At 49.5% G+C, this 22,867-nt stretch overlaps 1 protein-coding gene across 4 annotated transcripts in view; it reads right to left on the bottom strand.

The window, feature by feature from the left end:
* MAU2 (MAU2 sister chromatid cohesion factor) overlaps positions 1-22,867 on the bottom strand; it is a 39,220-nt gene that overhangs the window by 3,919 nt on the left and 12,434 nt on the right. Inside the window, exons 2-16 of one of the 4 annotated variants that reach the window (XR_010747183.1) lie at positions 16,052-16,069; positions 15,596-15,661; positions 14,077-14,172; positions 11,060-11,154; positions 8,968-8,995; positions 8,483-8,638; positions 7,237-7,383; positions 7,064-7,154; positions 5,890-5,993; positions 5,262-5,339; positions 4,902-4,967; positions 2,533-2,623; positions 1,233-1,282; positions 972-1,049; positions 685-796 (exon numbers count right to left, since the gene is read on the bottom strand). Coding sequence is in view for 3 of the 4 variants with exons in the window: in XM_066350827.1 (XP_066206924.1) it covers positions 685-796; positions 972-1,049; positions 1,233-1,282; positions 2,537-2,623; positions 4,902-4,967; positions 5,262-5,339; positions 5,890-5,993; positions 7,064-7,154; positions 7,237-7,383; positions 8,483-8,638; positions 8,968-8,995; positions 11,060-11,154; positions 14,077-14,172; positions 15,596-15,661; positions 16,052-16,069 (1,272 nt within the window). In the remaining variant the exon portion in view is untranslated. The remainder of the gene's footprint in view (positions 1-684; positions 797-971; positions 1,050-1,232; positions 1,283-2,532; positions 2,624-4,901; positions 4,968-5,261; positions 5,340-5,889; positions 5,994-7,063; positions 7,155-7,236; positions 7,384-8,482; positions 8,639-8,967; positions 8,996-11,059; positions 11,155-14,076; positions 14,173-15,595; positions 15,662-16,051; positions 16,070-22,867) is intronic. The other 3 variants (XM_066350827.1, XM_066350808.1, XM_066350817.1) reach the window with 3 other exon arrangements.

Raw genomic sequence — 22,867 nt, 5'->3', positions numbered from 1 at the left:
GTGAGCGACCTTGGGCTTAGGCTGGTGAGCCTTGCTCAAACCAGATGAGCCCGTGCTCAAGCTGGCGACCTCGGGGTCTCGAACCTGGGTCCTCCACATCCCAGTCTGATGCTCTATCCACTGCACCACCGCCTGGTCAGGCAAATCAATAAAATCTTTAAAAAACAAAAACAAAAAGCATTAAAATACTGTGATGTCAATGGCTGACAACGCACAATGGATGGGAGACTCAGAGCTGGCCACTCTCACTGGGACCAACCACAGAGGCCTCTCTAGGTGAAGGTGGGAACAGTATGACATGAGGAAACCATGTGTGCTGGGCAGAAACAAAACCCAAGGGACTCTGGCTGATAAGATATCTTTCTATCCTAGGTAATAACACACAGAAAAGAAAGGAAACCTGCCTCAGCCCTGCCGGCTCCAAGCAGCCCCACCAAACACTGAGTCGGTCTGCCCCACTGATCTATCCTCCAGGGATCAAGAGTTCCCTGGTCCTGTCCCCCAAGCTGTATGAGCCAGGGCACCCCTGCTTTCCACAAAGCCTCATGAAGCCAAGGGGGCCAGAGGGGGGGGGGTCACTGAGACAAGATCATCCAGGGGCACAGGATGCAAAGTGTTGTTTGGTTCCCCCTACCCCAAACACCACGCTGGCCCCCTGCAATTGGCTCAGCCCTGGGTACTCACCCTGTGGTTCCCCAACACGTAGAAAATGTGGCCTAGAAGCACCAGAGAGCAGGCTGTGAGCCGGTTCAAGTCCTCTGCATTGGACATCTTCAGAGTTTCTCGCAGAAATCGCCTACAAGGGAACAGAGGCCCTGTTGGAGTGCCTTTGTGGGAAGAAGAGACAGCAGTGGCCTCTCAGCCCTGAGCAGAGCCTGCCTGGCAGGGGTACAGAGGGCCTGAGCATATGCTGTCAGGGGAGAAAACCACCTGAAGGGTCAGCCCAGGTTGCCCGCCCTCTTAGCACTCACTTGGCCTCGTTGTAGCGTCCCTGGAAGAAGGAGAAAAGCCCACGCACGTAGAAAGCCGCTGCTCGAAGACAGTGAGAGCTACGAGGAGAGTGAAGTGTCACAACTTGGTGGGGTTTTCATAAATGTAGCAGGCTTATAAAAGGGGAGTGGGTGGTGGCGGTGATAGGTATTGGGGTAACAGGGCAGCCAGGGGCCCCACAGGTGATGGCACCACCATAGAGAGCAGAGAATACATAAGACAGGTAGTAAAGTGGGACCTACCTGACAGGGAAGCTGTGGTCTGGATTGATCCTCTCCAACAAGCTGTATAGCTGCAAAGGAAACATCAGTTGGGATCATTCTGCATTTCTAAACATGAGTTCGGCCCCAAATATGCTAGTAAATTAACCAGGTCTCTGCAACTTCCTGCCTGACAGCATCAAGCCCTCAACCCGAACCCTATGGCTAGGCAACCTGCTGGCAGAGGGGGCAGGATCTTCTAGAGCAGGTGAGGGAACTACAGGACACTGCATGTGCTGCTCACTTCTCACACCCCCATGGGAATCACAGCCTCCAGTGGGAGTCTGGTGCAGGATCCTGTACTCTCAGCCTGCCCTGCCCTGTGCCAGGTGAGGGGTTTGAGATGCAAGGGCAACTAACAAGTCCTGGCCTTTCTATGGTCCAAGTGGTCTGGCCTAGAGGAGCAAGATGAGCCTACATGGGCCTGGGGGCTGGAGGCACAGTAGGGTTTATCTGGAGGTGCAAGAACCTGGGAGACTCTGACAAGAAGCACCACAACTGACATTTTAGGTCTTCTCTGGCTGCTTTTTGGAGATCAGGTTGAAGACAAGGTGGCTCCTGGTGCCCGTAAGGCCCCTCCAGGAGGCAGACCAGGGGTGAGCGTGAGGGGCAAAGACATAGGGAAACTGAGTTCCCCCCAGAATCACCAAGCATGACCCATGGAGCTCACGTGTGGCCCTCAGATGACTCTGCCCTGCTGTTTCCTGACTGCCAAGAGGCCAAGGCTGGGCTTTCTGCTCCCAGTAGCACGAAGCAACCGAACCAACCCAGACTTTGGGAGGTTAGCTAAACCTTTTATAGACAAGAGATGATGGAAGCCTGAACTAAAATGAAGGTTGTGGGAAGAAAGAAGTGGCTGAATCTGATACATTCCAAAATAAGAATGCCAGGACTGAGGTGGGTTGCAGGGGAACCTAGTGTGAGGGCACATGACTTTGAGGACAAGCCCTATGCTCCTCAACCCCATAATCCGTGTCTGGAGAGTCAGGCAGATGACTGCCTGAGTGAGCCGCAAGGCCTCACTCTTATTCTATGACAGACAGCTCAGGGTCAAAGAAACTGAATTTGCTCTGGGAGATTTGACAAAGCTTGGCTTGTTTTCAACAAGGAGAAGTGTTCACTGGCCAGAGAACATTTCTGTCTCAGACATTCTGCTCCAGCCACACTGCACTCTGAGGACAGACACGCTGAGACTGCTCAGATAGCTGCTGCCCAGGACAACCGCCACCCCAGTCCCTGAATAAAAGTTGAAAGAAAGGATACCAAATATGAAGCATGTCACCTACTACCTCTTGGTGTCTATTTCCTTCCCGTATATACACACTCGCCAGGTTGGTCACAATGAAGGCCCACAGCTCCTGGTGATTGGTGAGCTGAAATGGGGACACAGTGTGTTAGGAGCCGCTCATGGCATGGGAGCCACCCAAATGCTCCCTGGTGACTACTATGGAACTTCCTACTCTCTTTATTTCAGAACACTCCCCCACCCCCCAACCCCCTGCCACAAGCCTGTGTCCTAAACTCAAGAACAGTATAGTAATTAGTTCTTTCCAGTATAAAACCATCACCTATTCTAAGAAATTTAGGAAACAGAAAAAAGGAAACCAGCTGCTGACCCTATCTTCAGAATACAATACATTTTGGTCTATTTTCTGCTTTTTTCTCAGGACCGAGACCTGGGCAGCCACTTCCTCCACACCACGATGACCCTGGGACCCTGTGAGCGCTAGTATGGCAGAGCTACATGCTGGTCCTGGAAGGCCAGAAATGCTACTGATGGCCAGTGGTGGACATACTCTTGTCCCCAGTTCTTGGAAACTGAGAATAGCCAAGAGAGGGACTGATCTGAGTGGCCCAAGTATCACCCAGACTCTGGTTCCCAGCAGGGTTGAGCAGGCATAGCTGTGCAAAAGGCTGAAGGTACCAGGAAAATGCAGACCCCACCTGCAGGAGGTCCAGAAGGACTCTGATACAGCAAAAATGCTCCGGTTAGTTTGTTGTGGGACCACAGAGGGATCAGACCCTGTTTGGAGTCAGGGTTGGGTCCAAGTTCTAGCTGCACTCTTCCCTGCCATTCCCTCTTGGCTAATGGGGGATTTTCTGGATCACACAATCAGAATAGGAGCACCTACTTGTGGGAAGTGAGATGAGGAGGAAGGGGCCAAGAGACCCTCACAGGCTCTGTGGGGTGGGTGGGGGTGGGTCCTGGTAGCCTGAGCTGACTGGGGCAGAGTGGACATGGAAGGCCATGGGAATCAACACTGTGTTTGTTCTTCATGCTCTGGTGTGCTGCCTGTACCCCCAGCCATGCAGAACATCCTGGAGGAGCAGCAACGCCACCTGAGCCCAACCCTGGGAGTGAAGAGGTCTAGAGACTGGCACAAGGGGCAGAGTGGAGCTCCTCATTTGACAGTCAGGGCACACAAGACACCCCCAGTGACCTCACCTGAGTCACAGAGCCGCCCCCACACCCCAACATTTCTGCTTGGGGTCTCCCCAGGACCACCAGGAGGAAGGTGTTGCTGAGCTCCTTTTTCTGGGAACACGTCAGGGCCAAGGTGAGGATGTGCTTGTCTGGTCCTGGAGCGATGTGGGCAGAGCTGAGATCTGCTACTGGGCTGTTGACTCCTGGGCCTGTTGACTCCACGATGATGTGGCACCAGTCACATCTGAAGCCAGGACATGCCCTAGCAGAGCTTCCTCAAACCCTGGTAGCACCAGGTGGCCTTTGCCCCAGAGCATCCAGGTCACAGGGCTGGTGCAGGGTCAGGGCACACCCAGCTTCGTGTCCCAGCTCTGTCATGCATGGGGCAGCTTTGGGGAGCTCCTGAACCCCACCGAGTGACTGCGTCTTCAGCTATGAAACGAGCCACCACCAGCCTGGAGGGCTATTGGGAGGGCTGGGAATCAGGAATGAAAAGTGGCTGAACAGGCTGTGGCACCAATGGGTGCCAGATTCTCCCTTGTGGCTGCCCTTCGGTTTAGCAGGGGAAGACCCATCCCAGGCTGTTCTGGAGCCCCCTCAACCACAGCTATCCCTTGTCAGGCTGTGCTGCCAGCACTGGCTTTGTTCCCATCTGAGAAGCACAGGACCTGCTAGAGAAAGCCCTGAATAAACAGTGCATAACTCACAGCTAGCATCAGACTGAATGCTGTGGAGTCAACCCCTGACAAGTTTTATATGGCTGTCATCCTCATTACAGCCCAAGCCTGACTCCTTACTAAGAAACACTGCCTGGCCCTGGCTGGTTGGTTCAGTCGTAGAGTGTCGGCCCGGCGTATAGATGTCCCAGGTTCGATTTCCCAGTCAGGGCACACAGGAGAAGTGACCATCTGCTTCTCCACCCCTCCCCCTCCTCTCTCTCTCTCTCTTCCTCTCTCACAGCCATGGCTTGACTGCTTCGGTGCATCAGCCCTGGGATGCTGAGGATGGCTCTGTGGAGCCTCCATCTCAGGCATTAAAAATAGCTCAGTTGCAAGTATGGCCCCAGATGGGCAGAGCATTGGCTGCAGATGGGGGTTGCCAGGTGGATCCTGGTTGGGACACATGCAGGAGTCTGTCTATCTCCCCTCCTCTCACTTGAAAAGAAGAAAATTAAAAAGAAAAGAAACACTGCCCACCCCACGCAATGAGGAGGCCCGGCACCTTACCCGCAAGGCTGTGGTGAACTGAGCTTCTGCGTTGTCCATGCAGTTAACAGAGACACAGTACAGGCCCTGGAAGGAAGAGGCACTGAGCACTCAAGACCCTGCCACTTGTCTAGGGCGGCATGGCTACACCTGCATGAGCCTGACCAGTGACTCTGAGCCAGCTACACCTGAGCTTTTGCTCTGGTAAGGAGGCAGAAAGATGGCATGCCGAGTTATTCCCTTCTCCTGGGACCTAAGTCAACTTGGACTCAAGGTGCGTTTCAGAATGAAGTCCACTGAGAATGTTCCTGATTCTGCCTGTGGTGACGGTCATGGGGTTACTTAATGGAATGGGGCTGGGGGGTATCCCTGCATACTCACCAGCAGCGTGTGCAGCTGTGCTGCATGGTTGGAGAAGAGCCGAGGCGACTGCTGGCATAGCTGGCAGACCTGGGAGATCTACAGGAAGAGCATATCCAATGTCATGTGACCTATAACTCGGGACCCTGTGCCCACATTCTGCCTACCCTAACTTGGGTACAAATTTCTGGCAGATGTACCCATTGTGGGGGCAAAGGGCAGCCCTGACTTCCCTGAAGATAGTAATCCTTGTCTGTGAGCAGTCTTATCCTCCCTTTCTAATGTGTCTCAGCTATCAGCACTTTTGCCCTGCTTAAAGCCCCATGTCCTTTCAGGAAGGTGGGCAGGAGTTACATGGGGCAGAGAGGGGATTGCCATTAGGGGACCCCAAGTCACCAGGCTTCATATTCCTTGGGCACGTGAGTTTTTAGGGAAAGGCCCATTGATTTCTCTGATCGTCTGATCAACTGTGTACTCATGCAGGGTCACCAACTGCCAAGTTACAATGAAATGACACATACGAATGTCTTGCTGACCTGTACTAGGCAAATTTACTTTCTCCCACGTGGTGACTTCCGAGACCCAGTCAACTCCAAACCTGTTCCCTGACCCACCCACTCCATGTGTGTGCGTTCCCCTGTACCCTCACCTCCTGTAGTGCGGTGGCTTTGTGTCCTGTGACGAGCCTGCACATGATGATGTGCTCAAGCAGGATCACTTGGAAGGAGGATAGGATGGGGCTGCAGTCGAGCACTGGCAGTGAGAGGAAGATGAGCACTTGGGGTGCAGCTGGAGAAGCCGAGAAGCCGAGCCCTGGTCCAGCCTCCCACCACATGGACCTGTCAGCTACCAGGTCTGAGCCTACTTGCTGTGCTAAGCACCAGGCCAGCACCCAGCCTGTCACTTCGCTCATGCCCACTGCACCCATGAGTGAGGGGTTCATCTCCCTGTCCAGGTAGGAAGACAGGATCATAGCAGTTTCTGAGGATGAGTGTTCTAAGAGTAAGAAATCCCCGGAGAGAACTATTTTCCACCCTGTCCCACCACAACCCCATTGCATGCTCAAGAACTGTCCAGACATGGTAGGTTCTAGAAATTGTTGATGTTACCAAGGAGATTGAGACTGTGTGACCACCTCAGGCATCAGTGGGGAGACCTAGTCCTTGGCTTCCCCAAGAGGCTAATCTCATGTTGGAACTAGACAGCATAGACCTTTTCCAACTTGGCCAGAAGGAATGAACTGTAAACCCCAAGGTCTTTGTTTCCCTGGCCGATGGCTCCTCCTACAGTAGTGCTGATGAAGGGCACAGGGACTGGGTGAGGTAACCAGAGCTCTGGGTTTCTGCTAGTCAAAGGTCTCTAGTCCCAAAGGATGGATTAGTCAAGCGTCATGGAAGAACCCACAACCTGCAGGGCATTGGCTGTCAGTCAGCAAGAGATAAATTCAGATCCCATCCTCACACTGAGCACAATCCATGTCAGAATGCTGATAATAGCCGCCAGCCCGTCTCAACTGAGTCTGTTGTCTCAGCAGGCTCAGGTGGGATCTGGCTAACCATTACAGCTGTCTTGTGTAGTTCGGTGGACAGGAGAAAGATGACACAAAACCCCTAGCCAGGGATCAAAGGTCAAGCCCAGGCCTGGCCTGCTTTGCCTTGACCCCAGGTTGCCCTCATTTGCCAATGACAGTCCTAGGGGCAGAGACTCACAGGGGCGCACTTGGCACTGTGGCCCTTCAGGATTCTTTATACCCAGCACAAGGCAGTAGCTGGGCCACTCACCAAGACGTACAGTGGCCATGTGACCCACCCAGCCTGACTTACTCTTGAGCTTCTCCAGCTGCATGAGTGCCTTGTCTGTGTACTTCTGTGCCTTCTCCAGGTAGCCAGCCTGCATGGAGTGCATCACGGTCACCTGGCGACAAGACCAGATGGTGGTGGTCACTGGAGCCCTCTTCTCCCTCACCTGACCCCTAGCCTTAGTGCTGGTGACCTACCAGGTAAACAAGCACACACATGTGCTCCTTAGGCAGCCAGTGGAAGAGGTCAGCAGGGTTGCTGGGCAAGATCTCATCATCATGTAGCGTGGAGATGGTCTGAATGCACTGCTGCAGCTGCTTCAGGCATGGCTTCACGCTCTTCACCTGAAGCGGGGAGGTAGCACTGCACACATGAGCACCTGTCTGCTCCCAATGGGTGCCAGCTCGCCAGCACCCCTCCATCCCAGAAGCTCCCACCACACCCATCACCTGCAAGAAGCCTGCCCCCAATGGGCCAGCAGGCTCTTAGGGTAGGAAGCATAGTCAGGAGGGTCATTTGTGGGACCAAGGCTCAGCCACTGCCGAGTGCAGGGCTCAACACCAAGGACCAGGAAAGGCCTGACTAAAGACCATGCATGAGCTACATTTCCTTCCTCTTGCAGTGATCCTGAAAGGGCAATATAGGGCTAGAACTGCTAGCAGTCATCCTCGGGGGCAGGAATTGGCCTCCTGGACCCAGGAGTCCTATATGTACCATGCCTCATACAAACTGGCCTCGGGAAATTGGGAAGCCCTGTCCCAAGACCCCAGAGGATACGTCCAGAGGACCCCATTAGCCTGCTCTGTGTTCCTTTGCATTGAGTGTGGCACTTGGCCCAACAAGCAAATGTGGGCACAAGTGGGGGAACCGAGGCAGCCCCTTACCAATGAGAGGCCTGTGTAGCACTTTCTAGGGCTCCACCCGTGGCCTCCTGCAACCGAGGCCGATCCTATGGTTAGTCACTGGGATAGGGTGGGGTAGGTGGATGGGACAGCACCCCTAAATGTGAGATATTCACCCATAGGGAGTATAACCTCTCCTCAACTACATGGGGATTATGGAGTCAAGTCTCAGACACAGCTGATTCCATCAGTCCCTACTCAAACCAAACAAAGCTCTCATCAGCTAGGGGTGGTGGACAGACACTGCTTGAATACCTGCTGTGTCAGGCACATTGCCAGAATCCTCACGGTTAATTAGCATGAAAATGTGTGAAGCCATGACTACTTCCACCATGAGGACAGGTCACTCTCAGAGCACCCTCTGTCCTTGGGCACAGCATCCATGCCAGAGCACAAAAGGGTATGTGGGGGAGCTAAGCCCTGAATGAGAAGCACTTTGTGGTGAGGTATAGAAGGCAACAACAGGGTGAGTGTCTCAGCCCGAGTCCCCACCACAGCCTGCCTGCTCTCCAGCAGACCTATTGTGGGCGGCACTACGCACCTGTCCTGCATCTAGGTAGTGTGTCACCTGGAGCACCAGGAAGAAGACGCGTAAAGACTCCTTCTGGATGGGGTTTCCTTGCCAGTTCTCGACAATCTGTCCACAGAGAGTCAGCAGTGGGTGGACTTCCTGCAACTTGCGCTCCATTAGCAGCAGCTGGGAAGGGAGAGGCATAGGCACTGAGGACCCCTCCCAGTGCACAGGGCCACTGTCTGCTTGCCCACCCACTGGGGGACTGCTGGAACCATGCAGGGAGGGAGAAAAGCTGGGCTGAAACCTGCATCCAGGCTGCTCCTTCCTCAGCACAAATCGCACAACCTGGAATCTGAGTTTCACCTCTGAACCCAGCTGGAGCACAGGGGCCTCACTCTTGTGGCAGCCTGCAGTGCTTAAGGGTCTGAGTGCCCAAAGGGCTGTAGCACAGTGAGCAGGAGCCCTGCCTCCTGTCCGCCACACCAGCACCATTCTGCTCAGCCTCAACTTACCATCCCTTTGCTGAGCAGGAACAGCGCCCTGGAAAAGAGAGAGAGGAAGTCAGTCTGTGAGGCCCAGGTGCTTCCGGATAACTGCCACCAAAAAGCAACCTTGGGGGATGGTTAAGCAGATAGCAGTGGCTCCCAGCAGCCCCCAAATGAGGCTGGTTTTATTTATGAGACTGCTCTACTTTGTCCTATTTGATCTTTCCTTATGTTTTTCGCCTAACATAAACACACGTGTGGCTCAAAAGGCAGAAGACAGACAGATGCTTAGAAGCACAGAGAGGCAGCGTACAGGACAGCATGCTTGTCCCAATCTCACTGTCGCTGACATAACATTAGTGGACAGGATAGGGTGTGGGAAAAGTGGGCTGGCCTGGGCATGGGAAAATTCATGCCTCACTGTGGACCCTCCGTGCCTCCCCTTCCTTACCTGTGATTGGCCAAGCCCCCTCTCGTTTTCCTGAGTGTTAAGGGGGCAAACTTGGGAGCCCTGGACATGTCAACAACCTCACCTTCTGCTGTCTCCATGCACAATCATATGCAAGGCTAAATTTCTATTGTCTCTCTTAAACTTTTGGCACTTTCTAAGTGTGTGTGCACTGCTGTTATCACTGACAAAAATAATAAATAAGCATGTTAAAAAGTTGAGGAAATAGCCAAAGCATTGGTGTAGGAAGCTAGGGAGGTGGTCACTGCCTTCAGGAATAGTTATGGTCATGCAGAGCTCACAAGCCTCTGTTAGTTCAATGTTTCAGTCTCTGTACCACCAGCCTCGGTAAAGTCCATATGCTGTGGTTGATACTCCATCAAGTGGGCGCTGTTCTCCATGTTTTACAGGTGAAGAGACTAAGGTGGGGAGGTCAGTCATACAGCCTGCAATATGTCTGTGCTCCAAGCCACCAAGCCACCAAGCCCTTCCCTATTATTACCTCATGGTGTGGATACTTTAAGTCTACCTGCCTGCTGTTCAACCACTGAAACTTAGGGCTTGGAACTTCACATCAACATTCTCATATTGTCACATAGAAAGCACTCATTCGGAGGCCCTACATCAATGGTCAGAGGTTTTGGGCCAGGTAACCTGCAGGTCCTGTGCCTTGGTGGCACCCACCTAAGCCACACATCCATGGTAGCACAAAAGCCTGTCTGGGGGCACTCATGCATGACATGCAGTGTGTGGATGTCCCTGTGCCCTGCAAAGTGTGTCACTGTAGACAAAGTGTCAGCTGCAACAGAAGGGAATTAGGAAGGCCCAGGAATGTGAGATCAGATTGTGACAGCTGCCATCTCAGGACAGGGTAGATGAGGGATGAGGACAGCCTATGAAAAGTTATGTGGTTCCACATGAACACTTACAAGTCAGAGGTCAGAGAACAGAGTAGGGGACCATTCTGTCCCAGTAACTCCATGGGATAAGCTCAGCTATGTGAGACAGAACTTCCCAGAACCCTAATACACACAATGGAGTAAGAACACTGCTGCCTAGAGTCTACCTAGAACATGGATTCTTCTTTTCAGGGGACAAAAGAGACTAAAGGTCTCCACAGAGGATGCACAGTGAGGCTCCTATGACCCCAGCCCCCCAACCCCAGGGCACAAGTCTCCAGATGATCTCAGCAGTTTCATGCATAACATGAACCTATGTCCCTTCTTACACAAACAACTGCTTACTCTGCTTACTGTGTCTTTTGTCATATCTCCGGCGTCCAGAGAGTGACATGAGTTACCTTAGCTGCTGCCAAGTATGCTGGGCATATACTCTGCAGGTACCACTCTCAAATCTACACCACAAAGGAGATCAGCCCAGCAAATTCCATGAGCACTTTTAATTTCAAGATATTAGATATGTGTAAATGCAGATTGTGCTGATAATGCCAGCTGCCCCTACCCTCGCAGTCAACTCTACAACTTCATGAATTGATAGGGCGAACTGATGGGATAAAAAGCATCTCAGTGGTGCTTTAATTTGTACATCTTTTACTTTGTCTGCAAGTGACCACTGTCTCAACTGAAATGCCAATTCTATTTGTTGCCCAGGAACAAATGGCTGAGCTCTTTCTAAATAAGAGGTGAAGGGATGTAGGAAGAAGGTGCCTACCGTGTGTACTCGGATCCCACCACCCGTGCGTACTCTGCTCCCACACCTAGGAGATCACAGGCCGACACCAGGTCCTTTTCAAGAGTGTGAAGTTGCTAAAAAGGAAAGAACAATAATCCTTGCTTCCAAACCTTTTGCTTTATAGTACTTGGTACCTGACCTTAATGTTTCATTGGTGACTTAAGTTTTTTTTTTGTTTTTTTACTTTTTTATTTTTATTTATTTATTTTTACAGTGACAGAGAGAGAGTCAGAGAGATAGACAGGGACAGACAGGAACAGAGAGATGAGAAGCATCAATCATCAGTTTTTCATTGCGCATTGCAACACCTTAATTATTCACTGATTACCTTCTCATACGTGCCTTGACCGCGGGCCTTCAGCAAACCAAGTAACCCCTTGCTCGAGCCAGCGACCTTGGGCTCAAGCTGGTGAGCTTTTGCTCAAACCAGATGAGCCCTTGCTCTAGCTGGTGACCTCGGGGTCTCAAACCTGGGTCTTCCGCGTCCCAATCCGACGCTCTATCCACTGTGCCACCGCCTGGTCAGGCTCATGGCTACTTAAAGGGAACTTTCCCCCATCAACAAAATTGCCCCAGTGTTAGTTTTGAGTTAAATTAACCAAATCATGTTATCAATATTGATTGCCTTGGGCACAAAACCCTACTCTGCCTACAGTTATGTATATCATTTTAATAGTGTATAGAGCCAGCAGTTAACACTCACAGGCATAGACCTCCAAGGCTATACAAGTATGCCTCTGATCTTTGCAGATCACCTTCAGGAGCTGGTCACTAGGGAGGAGCCAGATGCACCCCAAACAAGGAGAGATTCCTTCAGGGGCAAGTGTCTGCAGGAGTTTCAAATCCAGAAACTTTAGCAAGCTAAAAGGAAGGGACACTTATGGGGCCTCAGTTGAACCTGGGCTTCCAAGTGCATGGAACATCCTCCAACACTGTAACCTGAAGCAGGTGCCTCATCGCCTAGCTCAGGCATGGCCAACATACGACTCGCGGGCTGGATCCGGCCTGCGTAATGAGTTTATGGGGTCCACGATTAAATTTTTTTTTTTTTTAAAACAGAGACAGAGAGAGAGAGAGTCAGAGGGAGGGATAGACAGGGACAGAGGTGAGAAGCATCAGTCAGTCATTAGTTTTTCGTTGCGCGTTGTGACACCTTAGTTGTTCATTGATTGCTTTCTCATTTGTGCCTTGACTGCGGGCCTTCAGCAGACCGAGTGACCCCTTGCTCGAGCCAGCGACCTTGGGCTCAAGCTGGTGAGCTTTTTGCTCAAACCAGATAAGCCCGCGCTCAAGCTGGTGATCTCGGGGTCTTGAACCTGGGTCTTCCTCATCCCAGTCCGACGCTCTATCCACTGCGCCACCTCCTGGTTAGGCTGCGATTAAATTTTTAATATTCTCTGCTACTTTAAAATCTCAGCTACTCAGAAGCGGAAGCATCTTTGATTACTGGAAATAGAGATATTTAAGATAGTGATATAAAGAAAAGAATTCCGCGTGTGACTAATCTAGGGTTAACTTCCAATAATTGGTCGAATGGATTCGCGATACTTATTTTTTAAAAGAATTCCATTATAAAGATTTACAACTTTTGTACTCGTCTGAACTGTTTGACGTTTAGCGGCGATGTGAAACCAACATTCTTTTAGGCAGAGTTTGCCAGTGCGCACCCAAGGTCAAACAATTCGTTATTTTTGTGGTCAAGTGTGCTGAATCAAGTGGCATTGTAGCATAGACAACAGCTGCAGCTGATAACTGAAAACGTGTCCAGGCTGTTTGTAAAACGAAATAATTGTTTCATTTGTGATATAACCCCTTCAAGCTCATGCTATTAAATATTGTTTCAACTGATTGCGATAGTTTGGATATTTATACAGTAATTATATTTTTATTATTAGAATATATCTTTATTAAAATAAGTATATTAAATTTTTTTCACTCACATTTATTCATAAACAAATTACATAATAAAAATTTGTTTACTTAAACAAATCGTTTTTGTATTTAATACGGGGGCAAAAACTGTTGGCCGCGCCTGGCCTAGCCCATTTCCTGCCAACGGGCAAAGCACGCACAGGAGGATTAAAGGAGTCAGTGCTGTGTGGGATAGCAGCAGGCTAGGGGGAAGAGCCCAAGGAAGCTGGCTGGATGAACTCTTTCCAGAAGGAACCCCAAACCACATCCTTCTAGGATAAAGGGCTCCTATGGAGGGAGGGCAAGGAGCAATTCCAGCCAAGGGCCCACAGCCTGCACACACAGACAGGTGATGGCAGTGTGTCATGAAAGGTAGGCAAGAGGCCGTATAGAGGGCAGGCTGGGTGGGGGACAGGAGAGGTTGGAGGCTGGCAGTGAGAGGGAGATATGGAGTAGTACCCAGGGCAGAAGAGGCACCCCTCACCGTGGAGCCTACCCACCTCAGAGCCTTTAAGGCCCAGTCCAAAGTGGCCTCTACCTGAGCATCTCAGCACTGAGACCAGGGCACTATTATGTCTGGGGAGCTGAAAGGTTAGAGAGCACCACACCATAGCCCAGGTGAGGTTGCGCCCCAGCAGCCCTGCAAGGGCCTGACTTGGGCAGGCATTCACTGCCCAATAGGCAGCACCCTAGAAATCTCAGCACAGCTCTTAAAAAATATGGTGGGCTTCTGGCAAGAAATGCTTCCCAAATTTAAATGAATACAGGCCAATGGGAGCACCAGGAGGGAGGGGAATGAAAAGATAAGGCTCTCTGAGTCAGCCCCTGGGGAGGTGGGCATTCCCACCAATCACCACTGATGCTGAACAAAAGACCTGTGCTCCCTGTACCACTGAGGACAGAGGATGGAGGGGACTTGCAAGTAGGCTCAAGAATGGTACCTACGTCCCTATTCTCTTGGTGCAACAGCTTGAGAGGGGCCTGTGTGTCCTGGAGTCTGCCTTTATTTGTACTTAGGCCAGTATGCCCTAAGGTCACAGCCCCATTTAGCACTGATGTGTCTTGGTCAGGCCCACAGTACTCACAGCAAGCTGGAAGAGCAGGCGGCAGTGCCAGTATGGGGTCTGCTGTGAGATCTGGATTGCTTTCCGCAGCAGTGGCTTTGCTGCATCGACAGAATTCTGAAAGGAAACAGTCACTTTGGAGAGGAAAAGAAACAAGCTGGCAGGCAGGCTGGATTCCTTATGCAGCAGCTGGGCTGCCAGAAGATCACTCCCATTCACACTCACCAAGGATTTGTATGTTGCATATTTACTTTATTAAAAGAAAAAAAAGACATTTTATTGGACTTATTATTAGCTTTGAGGTTTTTGCACTGATCTTTTTTTTTTTTTTTTAACAGGGTCAGAGAGTCAGAGACAGGGATAGATAGGGACAGAGACAGGAACGGAGAGAGATGAGAAGCATCAAACATCAGTTTTTCATTGTGACACCTTAGTTGTTCATTGACTGCTTTCTTATATGTGCCTTGACCGTGGGTCTTCAGCAGACCAAGTAACCCCTTGCTCGAGCCAGCGACCTTGGGTCCAAGCTGGTGAGCTTTTTCGCTCAAGCTAGATGAACCCACGCTCAAGCTGGCGACCTCGGGGTTTCAAACCTGGGTCCTTCGCATCCCAGTCCAATGCTCTATCCACTCTGCCCCACCTGGTCAGGCCTGCACTGATCTTAAAATAACTCACTCAACTAAATTGAAAGAAGCTTTAGTTCCAAATCCTGACCAGTCAAATTGGATGACAACAGCCACCTTTCTTGTTCTACAAGAGAGACGGGCCAGGGGTGTGAAGCATGTACTCCCTGCTACCCAGGGAGCCTCACAGGCTGCTGCTCAAAGGGGGCAAAGGATTTCAGCTACACCTGAAATCAGGAACCAGATTAAAAAGACAAACTATATGGACTTGTTAAGGAACTAATCATCTTTAACCTAGGAACAAGGCTCTTTTCCAAGTCTCTGGAAAGTCTTAGAAAAATATTCTATTGGCCCTTGTGAGCCACTGATCACTCATAGCTATCCCATGCCAGGGGGCGGGAGGTAGAAAGGTAATGGGAAGCTAAAAGCCAGGAGGAAGTTAGTCTACTCCTAAAAGCAACAATTTGTCACTGTGCCTTTACTACAGAAACAGGGAATTTGCTTTTAAAAAATTTCATAATTCTTACCTTTTTTTTTTTTTTTTTGAGAAAAAGAGAGAGAGAGAAGAAGGGGAGGGAGGAAGAGAAATGAGAAGCATCAACTCGTACTTGTGGCACTTTAGTTGTTCACTGATTGCTTCTCATTCGTGCCTTGATGGGGTGAGTGGGGAAGGACGACTCTAGCCAAGTCAGCAACCCCTTGCTCAAGCCAGCGACCTTGGGCTTTAAGCCAGTAATCTTTGGGCTCAAGCCAGTGACCATGGGATCATGTGAGAGACCTCACACTCAAGCTAGCGACCCCATGCTCAAGCTGGTGAGCCCATGCCCAGGCCAGCGACCTCATCGTTTCGAACCTGTGACCTCAGCATCTCAGGTCGACACCTTATCCACTGCACCACCAGTCAGGCAGATTCTTACCTCTTGACAGTATAATTCAGATAAAAGACTTGCTGCTTCAAATTTAACATCTTCAAACTGTGGGAGCTAGTGAAATCCAGTTAAGGAAGTACAGATGCTGCAAAAAGGTCAGTTTAAAAAAAACAAAATGTGGGGTTCTTACACTGCGGAAGTTTGCCAGTCAGATGCGTTCCCACCTGCTCTGAAACCCCAAGTTCACAATGCCCCCAGCAATCCCTGAGCTTGCTGTTGGCCAGGTGTGCAGATGGATGCTGGGGCTTGAAGAGGAGCATGGTGGCAACCATGGAGAGGCCACTGGTCTGAAGAGGCAGGTACAGCTAAGCAGGGATTCTCTAGGTGGTCTGTGGGGCAAGACCTAAACTCACAGAGTATATCATAGCAGGAATTCAGTTTATAACATACTCTTTGGATTTAAACAGAGCATTTCTTAAAGTAACAGTATCAAGAAAAGGATACTTGTTGTGATATCAACCACTGAAAGAGAAAGAAAAAAGTATTAATGCTCAACCAAATGCATGGCATATGATTATCAGCTCCACTCTGGGGTTTATACAAATTGTCCTATCACAAAGACTGCACGTGTTCAGGTAAGTGGGAAGGTGACCTAGGGATCATTTTCCCTCTAATCCAGCAACCAGAACACGCCTGGGGAAGAGGGAACAAGTATTTGCTCCCTTATTGACAGGAACTTCCTGAATTTGAAAGCTCCTGAGTCTGAATCAGAGCCCCTCCCACTAGGGCCACAATGCTTCAGATGCAGGAGGACAGAGGGGCCCCCTTGTGCCACTCATTGTAGTACCCTGACAACAAATCATGACATGAGGAAATTACAACTGTGAGTGGGTCTGGGGGTGTCAGTCCTTCCTAGATAACTGACATTTAAAAGATATTGGATGGCCCTGGCTGGTTGGCTCAGTGGTAGAGCGTCGGCCTAGTGTGTGGAAGTCCCAGGTTGGATTCCCAGTCAGGGCACACAGGAGAAGCGCCCATCTGCTTCTCCACCCTTCCCCCTCTCCTTCCTCCTAGTCTTTCTCTTCCCCTCCCGCAGCCAAGGCTCCATGGGAGCAAAGTTGGCCTGGGCGCTGAGGACGGCTCCATGGCTACTGTCTCAGGCGCTAGAATGGCTCTGGTTGCAGCAGAGCATCGCCCCATGGTGGGCATGCCAGGTGGATCCTGGTCAGCCACATGCAAGCGTCTATCTGCCGCCCCCCCTTCTCACTTTGGAAAAGTACAAAAAATACACACACACAAAAGTGATCCAGTTTGCAAAAGCAAATGGAAATTATGCTGCTGAACATAAGTTTGATCCTCTTCCAACTGAGAAATCAATCTGAGACTGGCTATAGGAAGAAGAAACCCTACTGAAAACACCACAGCAGAAGGTCATAAGAGGCAAGTCAGCAAAACGGCCTGATTTAGAGAGGGAATTGAAGATATGGATTGAAGAGCAAAGGGCAATTGGAATTCCTGTGTCCATAAAGATGATTCAGCATGAAGCAAGAATTGCCGATGAAAAAGAAGTTACTGATTTCAAAGGAGGACACAATTGGTGCTTCAGGTTCATGAAATGAAATGGACTAAGCATGCGTACATGCACCAGACTTGCCCAAAAGATGCCTGAAAGCTATGAGCAGAAGGTCCATGAATTTCATCACTTTGTCATTCAATGTCGAAAGACACATTAGTTTGAGATGGGACAGATTGCAAATATGGACGAAGTCCCCCTTCAATTTGATATCCCAAGTAACAGAACTGTTGATAAGAATGGGGTGAAAACTGTTAACTGTGAAGACAAGTGGACATAAAAAGAGCCATTATACAGTTGTTCTAGCTTGTTGTGCAGACGGAACCAAGCTGCCTTCTATGCTGATTTTCAAACACAAAACAATGCCAAAAGAAGACGTTCCTCGAGGAGTGATTGTCCACGTTCAGGACAAGAGTTGGATGGATCAGGATGGGATGAAGATCTGGTATGAGAAAGTTTGGAGAAGAAGACCAGGTGGGCTCTTACACAAACTTGTCCTATTGGTGCTTGATCAGTTCAGGGCACACGTAAAAAAAAAAAACACAAAGAAGATTGCTACAGAGCAATAAACCAAACTTGTCAGTCATACTTGGAAGCTTGACATTCCAGCTCCAACCACTTGATGTCAGCATTAACAAACCCTTCCAAGCTGCCATGCTCTCATGCATGGCATGAGAACCAATGAATGAAGTCTTCTGGGGACAATTTGATACCAGCAAGAACAGTGAAGAAACCAACTATAGGAGAAGTTTGTACCTGGGTGAAAAGACCCTGGGATAATATCAAGATTCAGATTGTTGTCAAGTTATTCAAGAAGTGTGGCATTTCGGCCCTGGCCGGTTGGCTCAGCGGTAGAGCGTCGGCCTGGCGTGCGGGGGACCTGGGTTCGATTCCCGGCCAAGGCACATAGGAGAAGCGCCCATTTGCTTCTCCACCCCCCCCCTTCCTCTCTGTCTCTCTCTTCCCCTCCCGCAGCCAAGGCTCCATTGGAGCAAAGATGGCCCAGGCGCTGGGGATGGCTCCTTGGCCTCTGCCCCAGGCGCTGGAGTGGCTCTGGTCGCAGCTGAGCGACACCCCAGAGGGGCAGAGCATCGCCCCCTGGTGGGCAGAGCGTCGCCCCTGGTGGGCGTGCCAGGTGGATCCCGGTCGGGCACATGCGGGAGTCTGTCTGACTGTCTCTCCCCGTTTCCAGCTTCGGAAAAATATATATTAAAAAAAAAAAAAAAAGAAGTGTGGCATTTCAAATGCTATACATGGAACTGAGGACGAGGCAAATATGAAGACAGTGATTTGTCATCAGATACAGATGAGAACAAGCTATTGGATAGGAATTTTGACAGTGATGAAGAGTTGTATGAATTGTATGATGAATAAAACTTGAGCCTGACCAGGCAGTAGTATAGTGGATAGAGCATTGAACTGGGACGCAGAGAACCCAGGTTCAAAATCCCGAGGTCGCCAGCTTGAGTGCGGGCTCATCTGATTTGAGCAAGGCTCACCAGCTTGACCAACCAAGGTCACTGGCTTGAGCAAGGGGTCACTCTGTCTGCTGTAGCCCCCCAGTCAAGGTATATATGAGAAAGCAATCAATGAACAACTAAGGTGCTGCAACAAAGAATTGATTCTTCTCGTCTCTTTCTCCCTTCCTGTCTGTCCTTCTTTGTCCCTCAGTCTCTGTCACAAAAAAACAAAAACAAAAACAACAAATTTGAGTTCAATAACTTTATGTAATGCATTTTTATTCAAATTATCAGCCTCAAAATTAAGGTGCGTCTTATACCTGGGGAAATACAGTAACTCCTAAATAGCATCAGATAGCTCCCTTCAAACATCATTGCTTTGTGTACAGTCATCAGCACCAGTGACATCTTGAACCATCCCCTACAATGTAGCTTCTAGCTACAGAATTGGCCCAGTGTCAGGGCAAGCCAGTCACTTCCTCAGATGTCAGTCAGACACCAAATGACTCTGCTTTGATACCTTTTTAACACTTGCAACATGAAATCACAAATCAGAAATATACAGACCTCAGAAATATGACAATATACATAGTACCAAGAAATATAGTATCAAGGTTGCTAACTTACCCAAACTTGCTACCTCATTTGTAGTTTTTACTTTGTAACATTAAAATATAGCCTGACCAGGTGGTGGTGGCCCAGTGGAAAGAATGTGGACTGGGATGCTGAATGATAGATATGTGTATTCCAAACTGCCCTCTTGATGTTCCGCTTATCTGTCAGACCTCACCTTTACTGGACTATTGCCCCTGAGACAGCGGAATTCCAAAAAGCTGACAAGCCGCCCCAAGGAGGGGCTCCGGACACACCAGGACTTTTGATTCAACACCCACATGCTCGAAGCCCCCCAAGGAGGAGCATTCTGGACATACCAGGACTTTTGCCTCAGTATCCCCTCAGGCTCTCCCAAACACTATATAACTCGCCCCTAGTCTGTAACCAGCGCTCTTCTCCCCAAGAGAAGTGCCCAGCAGGGTTCCTTTCTTCCTTTCAATAAAGCCTGTTACTCTGGTCTTTCGGACTCCCATAGATTCCAACATTTGGTGCCGAAACCCGGGACAGAGTACTAACTGCCTGGACAATCCCTCTTTGCTGTCCAAACTTACAACAGGGAAGCAATGGGCAGCGGCAGCTCGTCCCGGGCTTACTCCCTGATTCTGTTTGGACGTGTGATTGTAGGTCGATTGGCCAGCAGTCTAACTCTGTCCTGAACCCCTGCTGGGCCAGAAAAGTAAGGAGTTTCTCCCTTCTCCTTCCCCAGTTGGCCTCTAAATTTCTAAAAACACCCCTTCCTGGTCGGACGGTTTTCTCTGACATGCCTCACGTTTTGAGGGGTTTGACTTTCAGTCTCAGTGGACTGCACAGAAGACTAGGCGCCTAGCCAAACCTCTCCACTCTCTCAGACTTCTAGTTCTCGGAGCTCCCTGACAGGTGGTGACCACCTCTATCAGGGATGACTCCCCCACATGGAGACTCTCTCCTCTTGGGACAGTGACAAAAGGCGGGGACGCCCCCTCTTGCTCACCTGTCTCCACTATGGGCTCTTCAGAGTCTAAGCCTTTCGACCAGAACCCTCTAGGATGTCTCATAAAAAACCTCACCAAACTCAGTCTCTCAGACCTCAAACCGAAGAAATTAATCTTCTTCTGTAACACAGCATGGCCTCAGTACAGACTAGACAATGACTCCCACTGGCCTGAAAACGGGACATTCGATTACAACATCCTAAGAGATCTTGACAATTTCTGCCACCGGACGGGGAGGGCATCAGAAATTCCTTATGTACAGGGTTTGTTCTCCCTTCTCTCCTGTCCTTAATTTCTGTGCCTTCTGTTCTACATGCAGGTCGTTTTTGGCCAAAGAAACCTCACCTCATTCATCTGCAATACCACACTCTCTCTTTCTCCTCTCCTGCTGGCCAGGGGCCCCTCCCTTCTCCACAGTGTTCTTAAACCCCTCCTCCCTCCTTACAGATGGACAGCTCTGTCCTTTTTTCTTCTTTGACCCATTCCCCCACCCCACCGGCTTCGGCTTTTTTTCTTCTTCAACGCATCCTTACCCCTCCTCAGAGACTGACTATGCCTTCCAATACAACCTCGTCCTCTCCCCTATCCTCAGAACTCTAAATCCTTTTGACTCCGACCACGTGGCGCCACACCAATACTTTAATCTCCTCCTCCTCCTGCTGCAGATTCTGACCCTCCTTCTTTCCATCCAGCTGCTCACACTGTCCATCCGTCTGCTTTCTCTCTTCCTCCCCTCTATGCTGGCAACTCCCTGCCATCTCGAAAAACTTAAAAAGCAGAATTGTATTAAGCTATGTGAATAAGTAATCTGTCTTGTCTCTTTGTTAGAAAATATCTCTAGTATAATTTGAATTGGAACAAGTAAAGCGCGCTAATTTAAATTCCTTAATTCATAACGCGTTCTATCTGAAGTCTTTGTTTAATGTGTAACTGTGTCTGTTTCTAAGGCCTTAAACCAATAATTACCCACCTCTTAAACCAGGTTTACTCATCCCCACAGAATCTCCCTGCAATACCCCCACCCTTCCTGTTCAAAAACCCTCAGGGGCTTATCGTTTTGTACAAGCCTTATACCTAATCTATGAGGCAGTAATTCCCCTCCATCCAGTAGTCCCTAATCTCTATAAATTACTGTCACACATTTTCTCAAACACCATTCACTTCAGGGTTCTAGACCTCAAGAATGCCTTCTTTACCATTCCTCTACAACCTGACTCTTACTGTTTGCCTTTACCTGGACACTAATGTAGCCCAGCACTTATACGGATTGTCTTACCCCAGGGGTTCAGAAACAGCCCACACCTGTTTGGGCAGGCACTAGCTCAGGATTTAACAGCATGCAATCTCAAAACTAGTCTTCTCTTACAATATGTAGATGATCTACTCCTCTGCAGCCCCTCCCTGCCTGCCTCAAGGAGACACACCGCTACCCTTCTTAACTTCCTCACTATGAAGTGATATCGTGTCTTCTCTGCTAAGGCTCAACTTTATTCTCAGTCCCTAGTCTATCTAGGCATCGCCTTAACCCCCACAACCTGAAGTCTCACCCTAGATCAAACTCAGACCCTCCACAGTCTCCAACCACCTACCACCACAGATCAAATCTTTTCTCTCCTCAGTCTAATAGGCTTCTTTAAACACTGAATTCCCAATTTTGCTCTTAGTCAAGTCCCTCAGTGAGATCTTCTGAGCATGGCTTTTAAGGTCTATAATGACCAAGGAAGTAACAGAAAAGGTGAATAAGGCCCAAAAGAAGTCAAGAAATACCAGATTTTGGCTTCAGTGCCCTAAAGGGCTTCATAGAATTCCATCAGGGCCCTACTTCAAGAGTGGAAAAAAGGTCATTGAACTGAAGCCTGCCAGGCTTCCTGGCCCCATCAAGGGACACACCTCTGCTGTGGAAAGAGGGACATGAGAAGGTAAGCTGCCCCCTTGCTCCATGGAGGGAGGGTTCAGTCTCTTCTAGCCCTGCTCCAGCTACCTATGACCTACCTTGCCCAGCATGCTGGGAATTGCCACTGAAGGCCCAAGGACATCGTTCAGGAGCCTAAGGTATTTCTTCCAAATAGCAGATAATCTAATCTCATTTCTTGTAAACACAAGGGCCATCTACTATGCCTCGCTTGAATATTTAAGTTTTATTTATCCCTCAAAGATCTCTACTGTGGGTACTGACAGTCTGAGTTTGTTACTTTATTTAATGTATAGTATCTCCTTTGTTCCTCTTAACTCAATGCCCCATGCCTATTATAGGCTGGGACCTGCTAATTCCAGCTAGAAGCAGTGGTCACTAGGACTTAAACTCTAACTGCAAAGTGTAGAAATGTAACTACCCTTTCCCTAAGTACTTACAGGATTTATAGGTTCCTCAGCAAACTGTTCAAAGACTGTCCAAGAGGCACTTCCAGCATTAAATCACCCAAGGACTTTCACATGGATAGGTCCACACACCGTGATTCTGACAACTCCCACTGCTGCTAAAATAGAAAAACAGCATGCCTTACTCCAACCACAAACCTGAAGCTGGTTGGTCTACGTATGGCAAATATATGAAAAAACTAAGGACTCTTTTAATCAGGCTTTGGGAAAAGGGAAACTAGGATAAAAAGAAAGTCAGCTTGTCACTAGAGGTTAAAAATTTTTAAATCAAAGCCCTGGCCGGTTGGCTCAGCGGTAGAGCGTCGGCCTAGCGTGCGGAGGA

The sequence above is a fragment of the Saccopteryx leptura genome, chromosome 1 (assembly GCF_036850995.1).
Source record: "Saccopteryx leptura isolate mSacLep1 chromosome 1, mSacLep1_pri_phased_curated, whole genome shotgun sequence".
NCBI lineage: Eukaryota > Metazoa > Chordata > Mammalia > Chiroptera > Emballonuridae > Saccopteryx > Saccopteryx leptura.
The sequence above is the reverse complement of the archived record's forward strand: the minus strand, read 5'-3'. Positions and strand labels throughout refer to the sequence as shown.